This window comes from Numida meleagris, chromosome 5 (assembly GCF_002078875.1).
Source record: "Numida meleagris isolate 19003 breed g44 Domestic line chromosome 5, NumMel1.0, whole genome shotgun sequence".
Classification (NCBI taxonomy): Eukaryota; Metazoa; Chordata; class Aves; order Galliformes; family Numididae; genus Numida; species Numida meleagris.
Window position 1 is genome coordinate 69,978,473 of NC_034413.1, and position 14,060 is coordinate 69,992,532.

Below are 14,060 nucleotides of genomic sequence, written 5' to 3' on the forward strand. Positions count from 1 at the left end.
CAAAGCAGAAGTTTTTTCCAGCAATTTCAAAAAATGGAACAGGGGTCAAGATTTCCCTTTATAGTTACTGCAGATCTGCTCTGTGCTAACATTCAGGAAGGTCACAGGAACAACCTTGCATTTCCTGATTTTAGTCTGATCTTAATTAGCTCTGAATCTATTTTCATTTATTTGCAAATTCATAAGGATAATCAACCTTTGACTTCATATTAATAGAAATCTTTAACACTTACCGCATCCATCAACTGAGTTGCATGTTTAAAATGCCTGTTAATTGGAGAGTCAGCTACGTACTTGAAATGAGACTTAGTCTTTTCAAATGTCTCCTTGTACTTATGCTGGAGGAAAAAAAAAAAAGCACAAAATATATATCCCAAAGTTAACTCAAAGTTGGGTAAGACAATGAAGAGAATTTTAGAAATTTTCTGCAGCAAAATATTGCTTATTTAATTATTTAACTTATTTACAAGCAAAAAATATTTTACTGCAAAATAGCTGTAAATGTAGTATCTTATATAATGGAACTATCATATCAAGAAAACAAAGGAAGCATCAAATCTTCATAACCTTAAAGCTTGACTTCTAGAATTACTCTTAAAATTACTATGGAACAGAAATCTTTACAAGGAACACAGGGGATAAGTAAAAGATCATTTTGCCTCTCTTTTCTTTCACACCAAGAACAAAAATTACAGATGTTTTGTCAAGTTCTACCATGACAAATTCATATCAGTGTCTAGGTCAGAAGTGGATTCTCCTGAGAAAAATATACATTAAAAAAAAAAAAGTTAAAAAAACATTTACCAACAATTCAAGGTGTTTTACTTACCCCACTGTAGAGCACTTTATTCTTTTCTGCCAAAGCAAAATCTGGTGTATCCCATGCATAACAGCCGATGCCTCTGAGCCATGATAAGTCTTCCTTGTATTTAACCTTTAGAAAAGAAGCAAAAACTGCCTTCACTTTCTCAAGAAATAAGACTCGGTTTTCATTCTAGAAACCTACATTTAAAGTTTCAATCTCTCACATCCAGGAACTACTTGAACTCACATCACTAATAGAATCTGTGACGGCACGATGATGGAAATGTTCTGGTCGGTCTGGGATTGATCTCCAGATTCCCAGCTGGCTCATATAGTTTTCTTTGTATTTCACCTACAAAGAAAATTAGAGAACGAAAAAAACAGATTTTGAGAACAGAACACCCCAGCCCGTGCAATTTTAAGACATTCTTTGTTTCTGAAACATCAGAACTACAGCAGCGGAAATACAATTTATTTGCATTCATCTTTTTAAGACCAAAGGCAACCAAGCATATAATCAAGGAAAGAAAATAGTATTAACAGTGCTGATCATATTTTTCTAGTTATTTGATACAGTCAAACAGACTAACAGCATGAATGGCACGCTCTAGGTTATTCAATGACATATATTAATTAGGAATGAAAATCTCATATACATACACTGCTAATATCATCAGTGACTTTTCGATGATAGACAATATCCAAAGCATCTTTCACTGTGTGGTATTTCCCTTTAGTATTCTCAAAGGTTTCTTTGTAGCGCAACTGGTAAAAAAAAAAAAAAAAAGTAATATATTAAAAAAAATACTATATTTATCAGTCAGCAATCATTTTAGTTAAAAATCCTATATTTGAGGAATGACAAAGTTACATGTTTGCTTTCCAGTATCCTAACGTAAGTCCTGAGGAATTTCAAGAAGCTGCAACTACCTAAAATCAGTTACAATTTGACTGAGACTTGCGATGAAAATTAGAGAGAAAAGGAGTTGGTACATCTGAAGCAAAACTTCATCCTACTCTCTTTCAGACAGCAGACTGAGAAAAGATATCCATGTATTACAGTACTTGATCTCTAAAACAGTGAAAAAATCCTGCTCATCCCTTCTTCCATGTTCTGGTCCAGAAGAAAGCAGGAAGATCATTCTGTTCATAGGAGAAAGACCTTCTCAGAAGAGAAATCCAGGTGTGCAAAAGAAGTGATATACTCTTAAAATCTTAAAAATCACTCTTATGAGAGCAGTAAGAAAAATTACTACCAAAACACCAGCCTAACACATATTCCATTAGGATTTCCCAGGGTACCTGGGCAACACGCAGTCTAAAACATATAGCAAAGGTCTCACTAAAGACTACTTTCAGCCATTGCCTGAGATCACAAACCACACGTCTACACATGGAGGAAAGATCAATTTCACTTTAAAATCCCTATGTTTAGCAGCTCATTTTTTTCTTTTCTTTTTCTTTTCCAATCTTTATCTCTAATTTCCTTCTAAATTAAACAATGAGCAAGTTCTCAGTGACATGCAAGTCAACTCCTAAAACCAAACAGAGATGAAATTATCTGTTAAAAGGTATTCTAGCCTGGCTCCAGCATCAACCTAAGTTAAAATTTCAGTGCAAACCAAAATGAATATGAATTACAATAAAGGTAAGGAAGCATTACAGTGACACCACCTGAAAACCCAACTATCTCTGTAATATCAAATGGAAATATAAATGGAAAAGAGGCGACCTAGTTTTTGAACCAAGCTGAGACAATCTATGGTTTGCATGCTTGTTCCCCATTGACCCCCTTTTTTTTTTTTGCCTTTTTTTTTTTCCATAGAAAACAAGAAGAAGTAGGAGTGAAAGTGTTCATGGACTACATACATCACTGGCATTCAGGTATGCTCTCTTGGCTCTGATCAAGACTGGTGTGTCAGGGACAGGTGTGTATTTGTCCTTCATCTTCTCATACTGGGTCTTATATTTTGTCTAAGAGAAATAGCAAAAGAGAAAAGTTACATCTTTAGTATTAGAAGCAGCTGTCAATCTCATATTACATTAACACCTAGAGGTGCTATCCTGAGTGCACAAAGTCATTCTTGCAAAGCTCTTTGTCAAAATATTGGGAAATAAACTTGGCTGTTCAACTCTTACTAGATGTTCCAGATTTTGCAGCCAATCTGCCACAGATTCTGCAGACAAGTATTTAGAAGCACATATATTTTAAAATATTTGAGTGTATAAGAAATATATACTCTATTACCACAACTTGTAAAGGAAACATGGAACTTAAGCATGAGTTACAATGCTAAATAAAGGGTGAATAGATTTGAGTCTTGAACCCATCACCAAAATTAGAAATGAAACTTCTAAGCAGTTTAGAATATTGGTACCAAACAAAAGACCAAGTAGCTTACCTCACTGACCATGTCTTTTACATGCCTGGCATGTGTGAAGGCTGGAGTCTGACTACCAGCATGGTGATGAGGTCTCTCTTTTGTGGCAAGTTCCACATACAAATACTGCAACAAGACAGAAAGAATTAAAAAAAAAAATACATTTCAAGGAAGTTTTACTTTATCACACTGAAAAATGACTAAAGTTCACAACGCATACATAAACATCCAATTTACCCCAGGAGAAACTGGTGAGAACTGCACCCTTTCACTTTCCATATTATCCCAGTCCATTTTTTCCTATAAGAACTCACAGTGTTCTGTAAATAACAGTAACAGCCTCAGAAACCCCCAAGTCAAATGCATGTGACATTAATGCCCTCTCGGCCCTACATCCATGTCTCACTTCAGATAAAAGCATCCAGTCTTTTATTCTCTGATGGGTAACAACATTTTGTACTACTAACTCAGCAGGTATTAAAGAACTATCTGAATGAAGATAATCAACAAATGGTAGATAGAAGTACTTACTCCTCTGACAAAGTCACAGTTTCAGACAATTTGAACACAATAGACCATGGTTCAGCGCTTTGTTTCAGAGAGTCAAAGTTGGATTTGTCCATCACAGAGATATGGCCAATATAAAAATTCATAGCCACTTGAAATTGAACAATGGCCATTTTTAAAAGTACTCTCTAGGAATTCCATATTGGTTTGAAATGACCTAGAAAGATTTTGCTGTACTTTAAGAGAACATTAAGAAAGAACCCTGATCGTTTTCTATTAGTACAAATTTTTCACCTGGCTCTGTATTTTTTGTCCTTTCTTGGCTCTTAAGAAGTCAGGTGTGTCAAGGATGGAAGTGTATTTTGTCTTCAGCTCCTTGCCTTTAGCTCTGTAAACCAGCTAGAAAAAGAGAAGTCTGTGAATGATTTCTTCTTTTACACATATTCATGTAGCAGCTGCCCAAAGACAGCTTTGCAATTATAGCATCTCAAGTATTTCCGAAAACAAAACAGTGAGCTTTACTTAATTACAGCTACCAAAGACGAACAAAATGAATATAGAACTTACATCACTCAAGTGGGTTTTTAGTTCCTGAACAGTCCTGTATCCAGGAGTATCCAACACCACACTGTATTTATCCCGCATCTTCTTTGCAGTATCAGTATATACGTAATTAGACTGAAAGATAAAGGCAGTATCATTTAGGAAGCTCTTATTACTCTTAATAGCAAAGAACATTTACAGTGTAACATAACAGAGCTTTGAAACAAATAGCCAGAAGCATGGCAATACATGCTGTCATCAGTCTTCACTTACTTTCATAAACTTCATTTCTTGGATTACATATCACATGTGTCAATAAATGTATTGTTGTCACACATATTTACTTTTCATAAGAAGAAACCTTACCCAAAGTTTACGTAGCTGACGAGCACGGACCATATCAGGAGTATCATAAAGGAAGCAACCCAAGCCCCGCAGCCACTTCAGATCCTCTTTGTATTTATTCTATAAGGCAATTAGGAAAAGAAAAACACAATATTAACTTTCCAGACAAGTTCACTAATCAGTCCTTAAGCACAATTACGAAGCATTTATCTATTATGGAATGGAATAAAAATGATAAGCCAAATCCCACTTTCAGTATAAAAGTTCTACATTCAAATACCAGGTATCTTAACAGAAGATACTTACATCACTTGTGATGTCCCCAGCATAGCGGCAGTGCAACACCTGAGGAGTAAATGGCAAGGAAATCAAGTGTCCTTGCATCTTAAAGAAATCTGACTTGTAGATCAACTGAAAGACAAAGAAAAGATAGTAAATTTCACGTAAGATCATGCTGAATACTCTAAGTCTCTTCTGTTTTTACATTAGAAAGGCACATACATCACTGACAGCTTCCTGTGTTGCTCTGACTTGACGGATTTCTGGTGTGTCTGGAGTGGTATGAATCTTATCCTTGTTCTTGTGGTACGTTGCCCGATATAACCTCTGTGTCAAAGAAGACAGGATTCTACATGTTAAAAACTTAGAAATAGCAAGAAATTTGGCAGAGTCTAAGTTCTTGTCTTTTTAGGCCAGCTGTTTAGCAAGATATTGCAGAACTAATGGAAAAAAAGGAGCAACCATACATCTAACCAGCCAAAGACTTCTTTTGATAGCAGCACCTCTAACACAGGGAGAGTCCAAGACTCTCATCCTAAAAGTATTTTCTACCTAGTAAAGTCAACGATCAAAGAAATGAGTACATATATATAAAATTACACAGACTCGATATCATAAAGACACAATTTCTGCACGTCTTTAATCAAACAGCAGCAGAACGGTTAATAAAATTAGGCTAGAAGTGATTTCATTGTAAGGTAATAGTTTTACAGGACTGTAGAAAGTTAAGAGTTATCAAGAACATTAAAAAGCCACACTGCCCTACTCCAAGGCTGAATCAATGATACCCTGCCATTCTTGATGGACATTTGTCAATCCTGTTCTTAAAAGCCTCAGTGAACAGGGATCCTACAATCTTTCTAGTCAATGTATTTTCATCCCTCAGATTTTGGGCACTATAAATACAAACGAGAACAAATACTGTACCTCATTAATGACTTGATTCACTTTCTTCACATTTTCAAACCCAACATCGTTAGGTCCCAGAGTGTAGCCTTTAGCTTTCATATGTTCATAGGCTTCTTTATATTTCAGCTACAAAGAGGGAAAGAAAACCTTTTAGACTGAACAAAAGTATACGGAAACTAAATTTCCTTATGCTTCTACTTACACTGCAGTTCTGACAATAATTTATGTAGATTTTTACAATCAGATTTTCTGAGATAGTCAAATGAGCTACAGCAGAGCTAAATAGGCATCATCAGTATTTTTACCTTTATAATGTCACCCAAGATTAATAACGCTTTAAATTTCTCTTATGTCTAATAAGGTATGCACATCTGTCTGAGGAAATTTTTATTTTGATAGCAACTGCTTCAATTCTGTTAATGTGAACATTACCAATGCTGGGAGCTGAATGCACTAGTAAGAACTGATTGCTGAAACTAGGTACACCAGGAATGCCAGTCAGTGACTGAGCATTGCTGTTGACACATCCATCTTCAGCACTGCCTCTGTCCTCATTTTCTGGATGGGCACTGGTCCTCTCTCACAGGTAGCTTATCTCTAGCTCTGTTTGTAGCCCAGCTTCAAATCCTGTCTCTTGGATTTACCCTGGACCTATGTTGTAGGTAGCTTATCTCCAATTTCTGCTCTGTCTCCTGCACCTCCTGACTGGAGGGACCTGGATGGAAGTTGACCCTTACCTTGTCAGAGACTGTTGATGCAATCTATCATCAGCACCCTGCTCTACCTACCTTCCTCAGTGGGACCTCACGCTCGCTGATGACGTCACTGCTTGCATCATGGTCATCATCAGTTCCTGGCTCAGGTAAACATATGGAACTACCCTACTCTTGTTGCTTTCTGACAACCAATCTCACATCTGAGAAATAACTGCCTCAACAGCTGTGTGCTCCTAGAAAACAGGAACCAAATTTTCCCTTTTAACTCATGCAATAGAAGGACACAGAACATTACTTACATCACTGCCAATGTGCTGGACGTGTTTAGCATGCTGAAAGCTGGGGGTATCTCTGGGAAGACTGTATCCAGTAGGCAGAGCTTTCACACCAGCCCAGCGATACAAATTCTGTGAGGCAGCAGGGGGAAGTAGAGAGAGAGAGAGAGAAAGTCTTTGAGACAACTGTGTGTAGTATTTGAAAGTATTCATTAGGTACACAGGAAATCTCTTGAACACACTTGGCAACAGATTTCCCAAATACTAGTACTACAATGCATGCTTGCAGATTAAATAAGGACATTTTCCCACTTAATTTTCATGCAGTGAAATCCAGCTTCCGTATCTGAAGAGCTAAATAAAGACCAACGTTTAAAGAATCTGGATTCTGAATCTCAGAAAACACTGTGGGCTTGCAGTAAGGAAAGATCAAGAGGAAGTATGAGCATGCATCAAACGAACAGGAGAAAAATGTGGCCTTTTTTTTTTGACATTTTGATGAAAATTGTATTTTTATACTTACTTCACTCTGTATTTTGTTTGCATGATATGCCCGCTCCAAATCTACTGTTTTGTTAGTAGGAATCACTTTGCCTCTAACTTTATTTAAATAGTCACCACGATAGACAACCTAAGAAAAAGAAAAAGTAATTACAGGAGAGTCATAATGGCGACACTTTGTCATAGCAAGTATTATTTGTATGCACATGGGAATATCTTCTAAAAAACTGGATGAAATTCTTTTGAATTCATGCAGTTAATGATTTTACCGATTGTGATTTAGTGATTAAATATTTAGTGATGCCTTAATAAAGGCAGGGTCAATGAGCTGTAGATAGTAAGCAATGAAATAATGACTACATATATTAAAGTCGCAAGTCTATAATTTGTGAAGAAATGGCACGTGGAATATTGGAGGCAAAACACTTACTTCACTTGCATTCAAGCCACTGAGGATATTCTGGACATAGACAGGAGTGTCCATGACCACAGTGTATTTGTCCTTCGTTTTTTGTGCATCAGATTTGTACTTTATCTGCAGAGAGAAATTCAAGAGCTCTAGTCAGTAAGAGTAGTTATTGTTAACTGATTTTATTATATTTTTGTATTTACTGTAATTGCTATTTATAAATTAAGGCTGCATAAATTAATACGGCACCTGACTAGTTAAGAACTCCTATCAAGGAATAGCGGGATATGTCATTAGAATATTCATATGCACCACATGATGACTACCCAAGCTACTTCTGATACAGAACTTGACAGGGGATATACAATCTGGAAAAGCATAATGATTATTCTCCCATTTTAAAGCCTTAATCCAAAACTAAGGATGTCTCTACATCGATGGAGTCAATAGCTTCTCCCAGTTTGGTGTTGCATGCAAATTTACATAGTATACATTCAAGTCCTGCATCCAAGTCATTTACAAAGACACTCAAGATAACTGGCTCCAAAATAGAACCCTGGGGAACACAGCTAGTGACTAACCATATAGGCATATTTCAGTAGAGGAGGATATACAATATTTTCCAGATAATATCTGAATTAGAATAAAGCTACTCCATCCTGTTAACATAATGCTTTGAAAAATAGCAATGAGTACGCAGAAACAGTGTATTCAGTTCAGACTCACATCACTGCGAAGGTCATAGGCATGTTTAGCATGGAGAATCTCAGGAGTGTCCCAAACAAAGCAGCCAATGCCTTTCAGCCAGTTAAGATCATCCTTGTATACCACCTAAGGTATCAGAGAAAAGAAGCAACCTGTAAGATTTTCACTGTGATCTAACCCCTCAATGTTAAGTAAGTCTGAAACACAACTGTCAAATGACAGCAAGTAAGGTTCACTGGTTTTTGACATTTTTGGTTTTGAGAAAAAACAATTCCTTTCGGAATTTAAACGATTTTTCTTCAGTACTTCAAGAACTGCAAAGTTATGGCCCAGAGCCTATACTGATAACACTGAAATGATGCATACCTAGCCACGTTTCAATATAGACTGATTTGTCTATATTACAAAAACATGCTATAGATGCTGTTTAGTTGTGCATAATAGATACGAGTGGAAACCACAGAGCACTCCAACAAAGTTTCTGCAAAATCATTTCCTCTACAGAGCACAAATGCAAGAATCCTTTAAAAAAGTGAACTACAAACACTTGTGAACTTACATCACTAATCTGATCAGCTACTTTTCGAACATGTGCATTGATCTGAAGATCTGGTAGACAGATCCACTCATGGAGACGTGTGCGGTAATCAACTTCACTGATTTTCTTCTGAGCATCTTTAGCAGCAATTATGTCTACCATGTCTGGAATAATGTGGACTTTGGCTTTATTCTTTTCATAGGTTTCCCTGTACAGACGCTGCAGAATTAAAACATTCACATTAATAATATTGACAAATAGCCTGAAGCATTAACTGTTGATAAATTTAAGGCTAAAGAATGTAGTATTCTACTAATATTTTCATGGACTGTTATAGCTGGAGAGCAATTGTTTTGGCTATGACTAACATTTCCATCTAGTCTGCTCTAAAAACCTGCAGATAAGGAACCTTCAAGTGTATCATAATAAGTAACGAGGGTGCTAAAATACGATTTGTCAAATTTTCATGGTACTCATGTTAGGAGGTAGACCAGGCAGTGCACTGTTTCATACATAAACATATTAGACTTAAAGGTTTTGTACAGACAATTCAACAGTTGATGCAGAAGCCTGAAAAGACATTTGTGGGTGATTACCAAATTTAGCAAATACTGAACACTGCCAAATGCATATTGAAATGCATTATCTATGTGGATTCTCAGAAAACAATACTTACATCAATATTAAGCTTTCCTACTCTAAGGCACCTTGCTGTATTGGGATCATCCTCAACACCTCTAGGTAGTGTGTATAGAGCTTTAAACTTGTCGTATTCTTCTCGGTATTTTACCTAAGCAGATGAAAAGAAAGACAACAAATAACAAATTCCAGTTAGAAATTTGTAATTTTAGAACCAAATTAAACAGTAAGCAAACTATTCAGTTCAGTCCAAAACGTAGAGGAAGCATTTAAAGCAGGATCTTGGTTTTCAATTTTATTTTTAGCTGCAAAGAAAGTGCATTATAACGACTGAAAAAAGTAACGACAGCTGGCTAGAAAATTTTCAAATAAAGATATTGAATTTACAAGTTATTTATTCTCACCGCTCTTTCCTTTAAATCTATCCAAGAGAATGATCTCACATTAGCCTTTGCTCAGTAATACAACAAATTATGTCCTTCTACACTCAGTAAAGCATCATTTAAAGACATATATAACATTTGGTGTTTTCCTGACTCAGGCAATTTAGGCTAAAAGAGAACTAACTATAATTTTTCTAGAAGTTGTTTCTATTATTATAAAATGCAACTTATTTTTTTTCCATGAGAAGAAGCAGCAAAGGACTATCTAACTTTTAGTCAAATTATTATTACAGAAAAATGATTTTCTACAGATGCATATTTAAACTAAAAATAGAAGATTCTACAATTCTAAGACATTAAAATGCTTTGATACTTATATGCAAGACGAGAAGGCCTTAATTGCTAGAATTGACCTGATTAAAAAAACTGAAGTCTTATTCACTTACAATACTAGCATTATGCTTCAGTTCTTTTGCACGTGCTAGGGATACAGCATCAGTGGGCATTATATAGCTAGTAGCTTTCACTCTGTCCCAGGCTTCCTTGTAGAGATTCTGTGGGGAACAGAAAGTGTCTATGAGCAGAAAAATTCCCTGGGTAATAACGAAAGTCAAGTAAAAATCAATATCCCTTCTATTGTGATTGTTTATTTAACAGCTTAACTATTACTTTACAGAAATTGAGACAGTACAGTAGTATAATCTTGACAGCACACATAAAAGGTAACAAAGTTCTTTCCCGTTAGTCTTGTCCATACTCATACAAGAACTCTTTTAGTTCAAGTGCAACTTTCTTCCTAAAACCCATTTATTAATGTTTGTATTTTGACAAGATTGAACTACAAATGGGAAAACATGCCCTCTGTGAAATTCAGCATCTTCTCCATACTCAGACAACGCAGAGGTCTATCACTGACTTTGCTAAGTTTCATATTTGTAAACTTCACTTCAAACAGAGAGAACAAACAAAATAAAATTCAATCTCTCAGCAGTACCTTGAGAGAAAAACACTTACATTGCTAAAAAGATGTTTCAGATTTTGAACTCTTTCAGAGTCTGCTGTTTCAGTCACAGTTGTATACTTGTCCTTAGTTTTATGGTAATCTTCTTTGTATTTAACCTATAAAGTGAAAGACAGATTCAGTGAACTTGTTTCCATTCTCAGAAGGAGCAAGGGAAAAAAAAAACTGAGTAGAAAAGGTGGGAAGACTCACATCACTGGCATTTATACCACTCTGCACCGCAGTCACATAGACCGGTGTGTCAGTAACAACACCAAAGTTCTGAAAATTCTCTTTTCCGGCAGCTGTATATTTTATCTAAGGAAAGAGAAAAAAAAAATGCTGAAAATGACCCAAAAATTCCCTGCTAGCTTCCTTTAAAATCAGTCCTGGACAACAGAAGCCCAGGATAACAGTCCAAGTAAGACCAACTTGAAGTTACCAGCTATACTGAAGAAATGCTTCTATATAGAAACACAGCAAGTATGAACTAGGGAATAAAGAAAATTGTAGGTAATTGTGAAGAATGTCTAGGCTAAGAGATCAATCAGGAAGGCAACAGACACCCTTCCCCCAACATAAATAACTTAACTGAGTTATCTTGTGTATAGCGTTGTACACAAAATGAGTGTTACCTTCTCACTGTTAAAAACCATAACTCTGTAGTATTGCCATTCTCCTAGTTTTTCTGCTTCTTTAACAACAAGAATTATCATGCCTCCACAGACTAAACTGCAAGATTGCGCTGCAATAATTAGAAAAAATATTTTGGAAGTAATAAGAATTACTTCATTCTGCTTCGGAGGAGGACAGGTTTAAGTCCCAGTGAATCATGAACGGAAAAAAAAAAGTCTTATATTATTTACTTTTTTGAGGAAAACTTGCTTACTTGGCTCTGGAGGTCATATGATTTTTTAGCATGCAGGATTTGTGGAGTATCCCAGACATAGCATCCAATTCCCTTCAGCCAATTTAAGTCATCTTTATACACCACCTATACAGAAAAAAAAATCACCTAGTTAATTAGGAAGAAATTTGCCCCCTATTTGAAGAAAATATTATTATTTTTCCTTATCCAGCTTTTACCACTTGTGCAAACTCAATGCACCACAATGCAGGCTTATTACAGTCTACTTGGATATCTAAATGTGTGCACAGACAATACTCTGTATGACCCATATCACACTTTGAATGATTTTTACCCTCAGGTTTTACATGGAAAAGTGAGCCAAATTATACATCATACTAATAAGCCAGGAAATTAACACATCATTAAATTTTATTAGGAAGGTTTTTGGCCGATTTGAGATACTGTTGACTATGTAAACATGAAATTCAAGTATCATGCTGCAGCTATAGGATACAACCTCAAAGAGAAGTCTTTTCCAGACTCATCCAGGAGGACTGCGCAAGCTGTCCTGGCTCCTGTGCTGATTAATTGGTGATCACTGCAACACAGCAACACTTTGACTCTACAATGCTACATCCGCATCCCATCTCTGCAGGCGCCAGATGCTAAGCATTCTAAGCATTCCACGTAGTCTCAACCAGTCAATCTGGTCAACTTTGGGAAGGCTTAGCAGATTTTAACTTTTTAAGTTTTTCCAATTTACAAGTGAGAGAGATAGAACTAGATCATTAAGATGGCCTAAAACTAAAAAACTTTGGTACTACGACACTAGCAATCTACGACCATGGTTATTAATTTCATGTTTAAATACTGTGAAAATATATGAAAGCATGTGATATTTAAATATCTTGAAAAAATGGCTTCGTAAAATGTTAAATAAATATGTGAAATACATACATCACTCAAAATTTCCTGGGCCCTCCTTGCTTGAATAACATCGTGTTCCTCAGGAGAACAATTCCAGTGATGGAAGTAAGTTCGGTATTCAAGGTCACTGAGGATATACTGGCACTTCTTAGCTAGCACGTGATTCATCATATCACTTGGAATATGGACATTTGCTTTAGTGTCTTCATAATTCTTTCTGTATGCCAACTAAAAAGCAAAGATTGAGGAAAAGGAAAAAGAGTGAACAGTTTTCCTGCATAATTTTGACTCCAGTAGGCAACAGGTTACAGCACAGTCTGAGGCTGATCTGAGTTTAGTGGCTAAACTCCCATGGGGTTCAGTAGGATGAAATCTGAACTTCAATATTAATCACCATTTATTCTGACAAGGTACTAGAAGGCCAAAAACAATCTCCTCCATTTGCAGATTTAAGAGTGGGTGTGAAAGTTAACGCTACTTCAAGTTAAGAAATGCATATGTTACAAAGTTTTTTTAAACTAAGTCATCTCCCTTTTCAAAAGGAGACATGATATTTGGGATTGTATTAACTCTGTGCCCTGCATGACACGTTATATGTTCAGCAGTGATAATAAAACACCAAATGTACATTTACCTTTCTGGTTCCTCAATTCCTATTTCAGTAAAAAAAAAAAATTAATTCTTTTGCTAATAAAGCATCTCAAGCCATATATTATTTCTTGCTGATCAGATCCTTAATATGAAATAGAAAACTCTAATATGTCTAATAGTTAAAAAGATCCATCTTAATCTCTTAAATCATTTCAAATTCAATTGTTCACCCCAAATACATTCAGCAAAGCATACTGAAAATACTATTATTGACGTTAATAAGCATAGCATTACTTATGTTTAAAATGAGACAGACACACTGAAAAATACAGAAAACAGAAACCACTGGGGCAAGGTTTGTTCTCTGCTCACCGCGCTCCTTATTTTCTGGAATGCTAGCGAATGAACGACGCCGGGGAAATCACCGATGTCCTTCCCAGCCAGATAATGGCCTTTCAGCTTCTCATACAGTTCCTTATATTTACGCTGCAAAATAAACATGCGGAAATTTTAAAGAGTTAATTTTAAATTTTAAAGCTCGTGTTGTCAAGAGATAGGAAAATAAAAAGAAGGAATGGAAAACTCATACTAACCTCACTATTTACGTAGTTTGCATGCTTGGCTCCAACAAGCGGAATGTATTCTGTATCCAAAGTATAACCAATGGGCTTGCTGATTTCCCAGTCTCTTTTATAAAGTTTCTAGATAAACAGAACACAATACAAATTTTGACAAAAGATCCCTTATACTTTCCAAGA

At 35.9% G+C, this 14,060-nt stretch overlaps 1 protein-coding gene across 1 annotated transcript in view; it reads right to left on the bottom strand.

Annotated features, from left to right (window-relative positions):
• Window positions 1-14,060, bottom strand: part of NEB (nebulin) — a 124,662-nt gene that overhangs the window by 40,697 nt on the left and 69,905 nt on the right. The window contains 25 exon segments of the mRNA XM_021399955.1: window positions 234-338; window positions 830-934; window positions 1,052-1,156; window positions 1,465-1,569; window positions 2,674-2,778; window positions 3,207-3,311; window positions 3,987-4,091; window positions 4,260-4,370; window positions 4,602-4,700; window positions 4,887-4,991; window positions 5,082-5,186; window positions 5,787-5,894; window positions 6,784-6,891; window positions 7,283-7,390; window positions 7,691-7,795; window positions 8,396-8,500; window positions 8,934-9,131; window positions 9,589-9,702; window positions 10,381-10,488; window positions 10,949-11,053; window positions 11,148-11,252; window positions 11,824-11,928; window positions 12,742-12,939; window positions 13,675-13,788; window positions 13,896-14,003. Coding sequence (XP_021255630.1) covers window positions 234-338; window positions 830-934; window positions 1,052-1,156; window positions 1,465-1,569; window positions 2,674-2,778; window positions 3,207-3,311; window positions 3,987-4,091; window positions 4,260-4,370; window positions 4,602-4,700; window positions 4,887-4,991; window positions 5,082-5,186; window positions 5,787-5,894; window positions 6,784-6,891; window positions 7,283-7,390; window positions 7,691-7,795; window positions 8,396-8,500; window positions 8,934-9,131; window positions 9,589-9,702; window positions 10,381-10,488; window positions 10,949-11,053; window positions 11,148-11,252; window positions 11,824-11,928; window positions 12,742-12,939; window positions 13,675-13,788; window positions 13,896-14,003 — 2,844 coding nt within the window.